The sequence below is a fragment of the Chionomys nivalis genome, chromosome 11 (genome assembly GCF_950005125.1).
Source record: "Chionomys nivalis chromosome 11, mChiNiv1.1, whole genome shotgun sequence".
Lineage (NCBI taxonomy): Eukaryota > Metazoa > Chordata > Mammalia > Rodentia > Cricetidae > Chionomys > Chionomys nivalis.
In genome coordinates, this window is record NC_080096.1 from 3,753,580 (window position 1) to 3,765,869 (window position 12,290).

General features: G+C 51.7%; 1 protein-coding gene across 4 annotated transcripts in view; it reads right to left on the bottom strand.

Moving 5' to 3' along the window:
• The window catches only part of Nphp4 (nephrocystin 4), an 81,748-nt gene that overhangs the window by 67,201 nt on the left and 2,257 nt on the right, over window positions 1–12,290 (bottom strand). For all 4 annotated transcript variants that reach the window (XM_057784064.1, XM_057784063.1, XM_057784065.1 and 1 more), the window contains exons 2-3: window positions 6,659–6,839; window positions 4,035–4,187 (exon numbers count right to left, since the gene is read on the bottom strand). In XM_057784064.1, coding sequence (XP_057640047.1) covers window positions 4,035–4,187; window positions 6,659–6,793 — 288 coding nt within the window. In that variant the 5' untranslated portion in view covers window positions 6,794–6,839. The remainder of the gene's footprint in view (window positions 1–4,034; window positions 4,188–6,658; window positions 6,840–12,290) is intronic.

Consider the following 12,290-nt stretch of genomic DNA (forward strand, 5'->3'; position numbering starts at 1 on the left):
CACCAGAGGACAGATGCAACCGGCCTCAAGTCCCTTGTCCCCAGTCACTGGCAGGCCACTCCCCAAACAGTGAGAACCCAGCCTCAGCCACAGTCAACAGACACTGCTCCTGTCAGGCCCCACGCTAGGCGGATCCTAGAAGTGAGTGGGCCCCGTGAGAGGTAGCAGGCCTGAGAGGGTTCAGTATACGGTCTGGATACGACCTGATGAAGCAGGGCTCTGGAAGGGGTCAGGGCATTCCTGTCAGCATCCTTCACTGCATGGCTCTGTGACTCTGAGGAGCGAGAGCCACCAGGGCTCCATCCTCATCCCTGGATCTGAAAATACATGTCGCTATCAAGGACCAGGAACCGCCCTGCCGCTTTCTCAGCACCTGGACTGGAACACACTGGGGAAGGAGTCATTGCTCTGGGTGGAGCTGTGTGTGGAGAGCCCCACTCAGCCAAGGAAACAATTGGAGAAGAGTTATGTCCACCTTAGAAGACATGGGGAACGGTGCCGTACCGTGACTACCACGAAGACTTCTGAAAAGCATTTCCTAGAGGTTGAATGATTAACCATCTGAAAGGAAGCAAAAAGCAATTTCTCTGCCAGGGGAGATCTCAGAGAGTGTAGAATGGAGAAGACCAGGGACTAGGGACCCGTGAAGAGTCACTGTTTACCAAGGCACGTCTCTGGCGTTCCAAGTCTCTTCTGGGATGGCATCTCCCACCCACCCCTACCCCCTCCACCATGTGCCAGCTCAACATACCAGAGCATCGCTCAAGCCATCTACTGGCCACACATAGACCACATGGGCTCAGTAGCCCCGAGTGCAGCCCCCTGCTGCTGGTAGCTCCTTAACATCACAGCAGATCTGCCTGAGCCATGGTTAATAGGCAAAGTACCTCGAATGCCTCAGAGCCACCGCTGAAAGACAAGCAGCATCTTGGTCATCTGTCCCTATAGGCATGTGGCCGGAGCAACTAGACAGCCAGTGACCACAACCACAGCACATGCTAAGTACCCACCCAGAGCATGTCAAGCTCATACAACACAGGTTCAGACACATACCACACACAGCAAAGGGAACTGAGCACAATCTCCTCCATTGTGTTCTGGTGTCAGGAGACAGGAGGAAGCTGGTGTGAAGAGGCGCTGATGGCTGTGGAGCGGGCTTTGTCACTGGGCCATCACTGGCCTCTGCTGTTTGCACTGAGCATAGCAACAAGCTGGGAAAAGCCAGAGCAGGCAGCTCAGGCTTCGCCCTCAGGACCCTCCATGCTCTGGCCACCATGAGCTAAGCCTACACACTCTCCATTTCACTGACTCCCAACACACAGCCTCAACCAAAGGCAAATCAAGACTGCTGCCCAGGCTGAGCTGGCCAAGTTGATGTGGCTCCCACCAGCACAGGTAAACAAGTCAGGAACAAGCCTGGATCCTGGATCTCCTGGACAAAGGTCTGTGTCGGGGCTCAGGATACCTGACCGGCAGGGGGCAGTGAAACCTGAGTGCATCTGGGCTCCTGGGGCAACTGAAACCCAGGGTAACACAATGTCAAATCCAAGACAAAGACAGAAGCAGCATCAGAGAACGGTCTCTCGCAGCCACTGGGTATTCTACAGGGGCCACCCATCTGTGACTCCCAGAACTGAAAATGGAAGGCCCTGTGTCCAACCTGGCAACCTAGATCCCATGCTGGACCGAGTCAGGATCGCCAACAGGGAGCGGAGCAGATGTGCAACAGAGATAAGCCCTCTCTAAATGCAGATCGAAAACAAAGGGACAAGGAGAAGGGAGAGGTGCATCTGGACCTCCAGAGACCACCTGTCTCTGTGCTGGCTTCAGAGAAGGTTGCTGACCTAGAGCACAGCGATGCCTACAGCAAGGCTCACCACCGCGGGCTGTGCATGGGGAGGCTCCATGCTCCATGCACCTGCTTTCTTCACCTTCAAAACAAGGACTCAGGATCGCCACCCTCCCTCCCCAGAGGAGGAATGTCATCAGAGCCACCATCACCATTCATCACAGAAACTTCTCACGACACCAGGTTTCCCTGGGCCTCTGCACCCGGGAGAGAGAGGAAATCGAAAGAGCCCATCCATGCTTACAGGGCTGCCACAAAGGCAGGAGCGACTGCGCCATCCCCCGCCCGCTGCAGCACTGCCATGAGACAGGACAAGACTCTTTCAGAGTGACAAGGGCACAGGCCACCCCACGCCTGTGCTGAGACGGCCCTCGTGTGGTCACACAGAGCCATGTACAAGGTTGGCAGCGCAGCCTCCTGCCACTGGCACGCCGGCCTGGCAGACCTTTCTGAGAGCTTTGCGTAAGTCACCCGACAACATCATGTCAGACACACTTCCGGTCCCCGTGACATAGATTTTGCCAAGGTTTTGTTTAATCTTCTGACCTCTGGGGCCATTATCTCCGTCAGCTATCCGTGTTTAGTCTGGAAAGCCTCGGAATGAGCCATGCCAAGTCACACAGAATCATAAGGCCAGATGACGGCCAAGGTCAGAGGGCAGCATGTCCATAGACAGCCTGACACTCAGCGCCAGCTACAGGAAGAGCAGCCAGGGAAGAAAAGCAGCCACGGGGTATAAGTGACCGGAATAGCAGCTCAGAACAGCCATGGTCCCCTCCACTGTCAGCCATGGTACCAACCGTCACAGCACAGTTTCGTCTGCCTCACTCAGTTCACCTGCTAAAGAGGAATAGCTCAGCCTTCAGAAGCTGTCACCTGGGCTCCCCACTGCCCCCTGAAGGCCAAGTATGAAACAACATGGGGATGGTCCCTGCAGCCTCTTCAGCTCTTAAAGAGCCCAGCATCACTGGGAAGGCCCGCAGGGCACAGCTGTCCACCATACCAGCCCCCAGCTCCCCTCGCCCTCACTCTGTCCTGCTTTGCTGGGCACATTCTCCTCCCTGCTCATCTCGGTGTCCATTGCTTTCTCGTCCGCGGCCCTTCCTTCCCAATCCTTCTGCCTCTTCTGAGAAGGTTTCACAGCTCATGGCCTGTCCCTCCAGTGGGATGGAGGCGTTCCGTCCCTGGGAGGTAGCCTGAGCTGAAGGTAGTCAAGAGGCTTCCCGAGGAACATGGATTCATGCTATGCCAAGTCTGAGGGCAGAAGCTCTGCCACCCTCCACATGAGCGAGTCATTTAACCGTCACCTGTGGCGGTCACTCTTGGCGGTCATGCTGAGTGAAGTGAGAAGCATCTAGGTTGGCAAAGCACACGTCTGGGTCTGTCTGTGAAATCACCCCCAGAAAGGACCAACTACAGCATTGTTTCTCAACTGGTGAGTGGCGCGACCCTTCTGGGGGTCAAATGACCCTTCACAGGGTCACCTAAGACCACTGGAAAACACAAACGTTTACATTATGATTCATAACAGCAGCAAAATTACAGTTATGAAGCAGCAACAAAAATAATCTCATGGTTTGGGTCACCACAACATGGGAAACTCTACTAAAGGGTTGTGGCATTAGGAAGGCTGAGAACCGCCGAACCTCAGGGAGCTGACCCACTTGGAGTGCAGGTGATGTCCTCCCATAGACTAAAGTCCAGATGGAGAAAGACAGGGAAAGTAAGCCCACAAGGAAAGGCGTTCTCTCTCCACTTCCTTTCGCCATGAGAGGACAGGCATGGCCACGTGTCTCTGCCGCGATGCTCTGCCTCACCACAGGGCCAGAAACACCAGAGCCAAAATGAGTCCTCATGCTGTTGTTCCCCAGGTATTTCTGTCACAGCGATGAATGTTAACACACCATCAGGTGAGATCAGTAACCAGAGGTTCCCTGAAGGCGGTGGGACCCCCACATCCCTGCACTCCACTGTAAACACGTCTACCTGGCTGGACATAGAGACTGCTTGGAAACAGAGCCGCACCACCAGGACAAGCTTTACAGCGGTGACCTGCCGCTCTGGGCCATGCCTGTAGGTGTCAGATGTGTGTGCTGAGCACCCACTGTCTGGGCTGCACAAGACAGAACCCAGCACACCTTACCCTACCATAAAGCAGGCCCCACCCTCGGTCACCAGAACCCACCTCGTTGAAGATGATCCTGGGTGGCTGCCTGGACAGTTGGTTGGTGGGCTTCACCATGGTTTTCCATGTCCTCCCAAAGAAGTGTCTGTAGGTGACATCGAAGAGAGACACTCGCAGGTGGCATTCAAGCTCCGACAACATGTCCAGGATTCCCTAGGAGACACCAAAAAAGGGGTCCTGAGAGCCACCCCAGAGCCACTCTGGGGACCCTCTGGAGGGCTCTGGGCCTCCCCATATTCAGCTACAGAAAGCTCAGTTTCCTCTTGGCAACTGCCTCTCTCCACAGCACCTGGTCTGGCGGAGTTATACACCGTGACACTCAGCCTGTTCTGGCCAATCAGAACCCTGAAATGCCCTTGGATGTCACATACGTAAAACACATCCAAAGGACACCAGAGGCCAGGTCATGTCAGTCAGACGCAGACCTGGGGCAGCTGACAGCCATTCTGTTAGCAGACAGGACCAAGAGATGAAGGATGAGTCCAGGTTGTACCACACGCTCACGTGGGAGCCTGGCTCAGACCACACCCAGGCTGATTCTGTGCCGTGTCTGTCACGTTGCTTAATAAACTCCTCTGGCCTAAGCCATCTGGGATGGATTTCACCGCTTTCTGCAGCCATGCTAAGTCCATCCTGACAGTCTCATTCTGAGATTTCTGGAGACAGGATCACCTGCTTTCAGTCTGAGGTAGGGATAAGAGCCTGTGGCTGGCTGTTTTGCTTTTCTGATCTTCAAGTTGAACCCCAATATCTGTCTCTGTGTTTTTATTATTTGTGCCACAACCACAGGCACTGTTTCCCTATACAGACATGGTTTACCTTTCCCCACTGACTCCCAACTTATATCCGTCTTTACATATAAATACGTTATGCTGTAAACAATGCAAATATAACCTTAAATGTTAACCTTTGACATAACTTTGAAGCAGGAATTCCATTCACTAGAATTATATATATACATATATATATACACATATATATATACATATATAATTATAGTTAAACATATATGTTAAAAATGTAAATACAGTCAGGCATGGTGGCTTAAGTCTGTAATCCCTTAAATTAAGTAAATATTCAAGAGGTTAAAGCAGGCTAGCCTGGGCTACATAGTAAGACTTTGCCTCAAAAAAGAATGAGAATCAGGCATGGTGACACATGCCTTAATCCTAGTACCTGGGAGGCAGAGGCAGGCGGATCTCTGTGTTCAAGGCCAGGTTGGTCCACAGAGTGAGTGACAGGGCAGTTGGGGCTGCACGATAAGACTCCGACACAAAATTAAAGAATTTTTTTAAAAAATCCTCATGTAATATGAACAATCTCTAAGACATGTTGTTTCTAGAATCATTTTTAAAACAAGGTACAGACGATATATATATATCCTCCATTTCCACTTAAAGGCGGACAATGAGCCAGGAGTGGCAGCATGTACCTGTGTCTCAACATTCAAGAACCTGAGACAAGAGATCTGGAGTTTGAGGTCATTCTGGGCTACACAGTGAGACCCAGTCTCGATGATGATGATGACAATGATGATGATGACAATGATGATGATGATGATGATGATGATGATGATGACAATAAGGGACCATCCAGGCAGTGGTGGCATACACGTTTAATCCCAGCATTCCAGAGGCAAAGGCAGGTGGATCTCTGTAGGTTCGAGGTCAGCCTGGTCTACAGAGTGAGATTCAAGACAGCCAGGGCTACTCAGAGAAACACCATCTCGAATAATCAAAATAATAATAGTAATAACAATAATAACAGAAGTCAGAGAGTTGACTCAGTGGTTAAGAGCACTTAGTGCTCTTACAGAGGCTTAGCAACCACACCAGGTGGCTCCCAACTGCCCATAACTCCAGTTCCAGAGATCTGATGTCCTCTGCTGGCCTCCAAAGTCACTGCCACACAATGGTACATATAAACTCATATAGACACACACACATAAAAACAAAAAATATATTTATTACATTGCTTAGACTTTATGAAGTGTTGTACAGAAGCCAAACAATTCTGATGGCATCTGAGACAGGACACTGTTGATAATTCACTGTCTTTGTGTGTCTTCTCAATTTCAAACTCCATAAATCACTTTTCTCAAACCAAGAAGGGATGGGGCTTTCCTTCCTGAAACTCCTAGCAAAGTGAAGGCTGTCAATTTTCAACTAGGGCAGCCAGAGCTGGCCCTCCTGGTAGGGAGCAGTCCAGGGCCAATGGGAGATAAGAAGCGTCAAGCAGCTGGCTTCCCTCTTGCAGGTTCTGCTCGGCCTCTGTGAGATGAGGGTGATGCTGGAGCCCCCTCACAGGACTGAGGGGGAGTCAATCAGCATGAAGAGCGTGCTAAGAGATACAGCTGTGGCATGGCAGACACCTTGGCTCAGAAATACCCCAGAAGTCAGTATACCTGGGAGTCAACACTGTGGCACTGCTGGGTAGAAATGCTGAGCCAAGGCCCCTGGTACCAAACAAGTGGCCGATTCCCATGTTCTGTGTCATTTGAGGACTACCAAGTTCAAGGTAACAGGCACAGCAGTGAGACCCAAGGAGAGCGGTGAAAATCAATGCTAATTGGAAGCCTCACCCCAGACAACAGCATTTGACAATCAACGGGAAACTCTCATTACCTGTTTAATTAGTGGCCCATCAAGCCACTTCAGGACACACTGGAATGCCATGGACTCCTTCCCGAGCTGCCGTGCCCTCTGTGGGTGAGGAGGGACAAGCGTGTTTTGGGCAAAGGCTCTGTGCCAGTCATCCATGCTGCGCGTTCAACCTCACTTGGGCATCCAGGGCTCCCTGCACCATCTGTAGTGAAATGAAGGCATCAATTAGCCACCCAGTGCTCACCTGACTCTCCCGGAAGAGCCTCCACCCCTAGAGCCCTACACGTGGCAGCCCAGTCCTGCAAACCCGGATGCAGCAGCTGCACTGCCAACCTGAACCAACGCTGCCAAGGAAATATGCCAATCAGACACAACCATCGTGGACTCAGTGTCTGGTATAAGCGGGGGCATGCAGGGCTACTGTGAACAGCCACACAGGTTAAGCACACTGTACGAGGACGCCAAGAGTGAGTAGCGGATGAAGTCCAAGCGCTTAAACGTCCTGGGAGCGTGAGCTAATAGGAGCCAGTGAGGTGCCAATCTCCGTCTCTACTGGTTCTGCACAGAGGGAACTACAGGCTTGGGAACAGACATTGCCAAAGGCAACTTGGGAGCAGGTACCTTGAGAGAGGCATAGAAACAAAGGACAGAACGAGCAGGAGGCAGAGCCAATGAGGCTGAATGTCATCTCTAGAACTCTGAGGTCAGTCACCCAGAAGGGCAGGACTATGTGGCAAGGTCTCTTGTTGCCAGAGCCAGCATTGCCAGCTTTTTACGACCTCACCCATAGACGGCGATTGGAGGCCAATTCTAGGCACAATTGTGACAATTGACAAGTATGACAAGAGAAGCAGTGTGGCCTCGAAGAGTGGCCGATCCCCAGCACCACCACTGCTCTCGGCATTTCCACCCTGGTGGGGCACAGGCCATGGTGACAGCCCCGGAAGCTCTGTGACTCCCTGTCAAGTCTGTCATCACACAGTGGAAACACCAGCTTCAAAAGACAGAAAAACGTCCTTGGCCGAGGCCAGGAAGGTATTAATTTCACTACATCTGGACTGCTGGGCACACGCAGCAAGACGGTGATGGAAAACACAGAGTAAAGCACATTCCACGTCCGGTGCGAGCCACAGGCCGCTGGCATCCCAGGGGAAAGCCTGCTGTGGCTGCTGCCTGCCCAGTCTGCTTTGCCGTTAACAGCACTCCAATGACGAGGCGACGGCTAGGTGGCCTCAGCTTCGGCTGACACTTTCTTGAACACGAACAAAGTCAACCATAGCAAAACTAAGGGGTTTTCAAACAAAAGATTGAGTGAGAAACATCTGTTTCCTCCACCACCAACCTGACTGCATCACACTTCAAGACCGTCCCTGTGAGAGGGACAGAGACAAGGTGGATGCCATCTCAGGGAGTATGTGCTTATTTGTGTAACTATGTGGACGTTCTATGAAACCCAGGGTGCCAGCACATTCCAAGTGACCAACAACCAGTGACCCTAACACTGCAAACCCTGTGAAAATGGAAGATCCTGAGGCAGAAGCTGCTGTGTAGGAAGTTGGTCAGTGGACAGGGACTCCAATGAGAGAACGTCCATACAGTGCTACCGTACACAACGTCCATACGGTGCTACCGTACACAATGTCCATACGGTGCTACCGTACACAACGTCCATACGGTGTTACTGTACACAATGTCCTGTTCTCCATCCCCAGCACCACGTAAACCAGGCATGGTGACACACACCTATAACGCCAGCAACTGGGAGACGGCAGGAGACTCAACACAAGTTCAAGGCCTGCCTGGGCTAACCAGAGCGATATAAAGAGACTCTGTCTCCAAACAAAAACTACCGCTAAGGGGATGGGGGAGCATCCAAGCCCAACACCCACCATGGGGCCCTCTTCCTACCCAGCGGGGCTGGGTTTCTATGAAGGCAGCAGACGAAAGAGGAGCAGAAGCCCAGAACAAACTGTCTCCCACTATGTCGATGAAAGCATTGGCTCAAGCCCAAAGCCACCCTGCTTCTCATCAATTTCCGAGTTTTTCTGTGTGTTATCATGTAATCAGGTTACTGCTGACATTTTTAAGTTAACAAGTGTTTCTTGATGCTCCTGGGATGTGACCTCTCACACAGTGAACCTGGACAGACAGAAATCACACACACTAAAGCCTGTTAGGATCTCATGGACTTCTTCTAAAGGTAAATGTGAGGGGCCATTCTAAGGGGTCACCCCTCCATGCTCAGGGTGCATGACGGAAGAAAATGACAAGATTGTCAACCTGACCCCCCCACACACACACACACCTCAGGGCCCCCGGTTACATCCTAGCCTCCCCTGGAACAACACCTACAAACCAGGTGCCCCCTCAGTGTTCCAAAGCCACCCATGTGGCTCTGTCTCCATGCGGGTGTGGCAGGCTATCAGGATGCCCTGCTTTCCCTGCTCTCTGTGAGAACCCAGTTCCGTTCCTGAGGAGGGCTACCCCCAGTCCAGCCAGATGGAGCCATAGGCGGTTTCCCTTGGGAGACTTGGTCTGGACTGGCACTCCTGCACAGCCTGAAGCCGCCCAAGACTACCCAGCCCAGAATCCCAGGAGACACTCAGCTACCACAGGGAAATCCTGGTGCAGAAGCAGGCCCAGGCAGACTAACTGAACCAAGGTGGGGGTGGCTGAAGACAGCAGACAGAAAGCAGTGCCCCCATATCCACTGTGGTGAATGACACAAGCCAACAAGAGTCCCTGGACGTTCCTGCCCGCTCCCTGAGTCAGATTTCCTGGCAAACTAAATAACAGCCTAAAACGTTCTCACCCTGATCCCGGGCCCTGGAATGTGTGACTTTTCACGGCGAACAGGATTTTGCACAGGAGCAGGGAGGTTGCACTGGAACAACAGGCGAGGCTGGAGCATACACGGGTCCCTGTGAGAGGCAGGTAAGAAGGCTTAGAAAGAAAATCAGGGACCAGAGCGAGGACAAGGTCTCTAGAGGAAAGAAAAGCTAGGTACCAAGGGATGCAGGGTCCTCCAGGGGCTAGAAATGACATCCTCAGCTGAGGTCCCCAGAGGGCCTGCCCTGCCCACACGTTGATCTCAGCCAATGAGACAGATTTTAGATGTCTGATGGTCAGAACTGGAAAAGAATCAGTGTTTGTTGGTCCAAGCTACAGAGTCTGTGGCATTTAGTGACAGCAGCCATGGGAAGCTCATAGAGTTGCCCACTAGAGAAAGAGGCGTGACCAACACTCACTCCAGGGTCACCTCCTACTGGAAGTGAGGGGCTCCTGGATGGCCCTGTGTCTAGCTCCAGGCTTGCACAGCCCCTGTGTTTCTGCTGGTCACAGCCCTTGAGGCCTATCTTGTGGCCATTGCTCCCTGAAGCTCCTGGCAGAAGAGGACTATCCCTCCCGTGGCCTTGGCAGCCATTACACAGGAGAACATAGGAGTCACAAAACCAAAGGGTGCTGCAGTGGAGGGGAGCCTAGCTGATCTTCTTCCTGAAGAGATGCTAGTCACTGTTCTCCAGATCAAACAGGCAAGATGGACTCATTGAGAACCCACGTCTGACAGCGCTGGGAGCATTTGGGGGGGGGCTCCTGACCCAAGCCCCCACACAGCCCCTGGCCCTGCTCAGGCCAGTGTCCTCACCCCACAAGCCCCTTGCTGCCCCTACTGCCTGTCAGGTTCACCCTGGAGATCCGAAGGGCCGGCCTCCCCCTAGCACTCTGCAGAAACATTATCCAGGGCTGAGCGGTCAGTGCAGTCCTGGGAGACTGTGAGCTCCCTGAGTCAGCACTAGTCCTCGGAGAGAATCTGTCAGTGACTGGAAGAAATATAAACTCCCCGGCAGAGAAGATAGTCTAAAGAGACATGTCGTGACCCCAAAGAATTAAAATCTCCCCAGGAATGCCATGCTGGGAGGAGGGCCTTGGTGCAGAGAGAGGAACTTGAGAAGATGTCACTCAGTTCTGACTGATCAGACCACCCTGCAGGAGAGACCGGAGCAGAGCCAGGAATGGGCCAGTGATGGACAGGACCACGCCTGATGAGGACTGCTTAGTTATGCACACCTCCTGCCTTGTTTGTGCCTAAACTTCATGCTAGTGTTCCTAAGATGGACTTGGGGTACTGGCCCCTGTTGCGCAATATTACTTTAACTGGGCAGAGATGTGTTACATTTGTGGGTGCAGCATTTGTTTATTTATGTAAATGTGTGTTGCACTTGTTTCACCTTGCCTGCCTGAGGCACCTGATTGAAGCTGAACAGCCAATAGCTAGGCAGGAGAGGGATAGGTGGGGCTGGAGGGCAAAGAAAATCAGTAGGAGAAGAAATCTAGACTCAAAAGAAAGAGAAGAACAAGAGAAGGAAACGAGGGAGAAACAGGGACACATCTGGGGCCAGAAACCAGGCAGCCGCCTGCCCCATCAGCCACAGAATAAAAAGAAAGGTAAAAAGCCCCGAGGCAAAAAGTAGATGAAAAGAAACAGGGTAATTTAAGTCAAAAGAACTAGCCAACAATGAGCCTAAGCTAGGCCAAGCCTTCATAACTAGTAAGAAGTCTCCACGTCATGATTTGGGAGCTGGTTGGTGGCTCAAAAAAAAAAAAAAAATCCTGGTATGAGACCTGTAGTGATATTTCATTTATATTTTAATAAGTAAAGCTTGAATAAAACAGCCGCACTGATCAGCCGTACAGACCAAGCAATAGTAACACACATCTTTAATCCCCATAGCCACACTAGTTGCCACAGAAACCAGGCAATAGTGGTGCACACCTTTAATCCCAGCACTAGAGAGGATTATAAAACATGAGGAGACAGCTCTCACACAGTCTCATTCTGAGATTCCTGAAGGCAGGATCGCCATCTCGGACTGAGGTAGAGGTAAGAGCCTGGCTGGCTGTTTTCCTTTTCTGACCTCCAGGTTGAACCCTAGTTTCTGTCTCTGGGTTTTTATTAACTGTGCTACAAGGACACTTTTACATGTTCCTCTTCTCAATGTGGCCACACCGAATAAATCTCTTTGTCCACTTTTCACATTTATCTGTCTCTTTAACCAGTGTACTGAGGACAGGGGGGCAAAGATCACACATTGGGGTTACCAGAACCAGGCCCACACCCTACAAACTCCAGCAACAGAAAGGTCTGGAAGAAGAACCAAAAGACCTCTGGGAAGAATAAACATTAGAAAGAAAACGGGGCAGATTCCATGCTTTGAACCCAAGAAAAGGGACCACAGGTTCTCTAAAGAAGACAGGAAGAAGACGGGCCAGCTTCTACCCAAGCCTGAGCCGGGTCAGGCACAGCACTCCCAATGTACTGATCCAGCAACTGGAAGGCAGGGAATGTCATCACAGCCCACCTTACCCGTGAGGAGAAGGGCTTCAACAGGTGAGTTCCCAGCTAACAGTGACTCACACCCGGCTGCTCTCCTCTTCCCACTCAGGAAGCCAAATGGGGATGAGATGTCCAGAAAGGGGCAGCGAGAGCTCTCCTGGTGGAGATGTCCAAAGATAAGAGCCAGGTTTTTTTTCTCCTTAACTTCAGCCAAGATTCTTACCTTCCCTGCCTGCTTCCAGTCTACAAGATGAGAGCTTGGGATGGAGTCTTAAGGACTTCATTTCTGCAGGTCTAGTCAATAAATGTTTGCCAAAC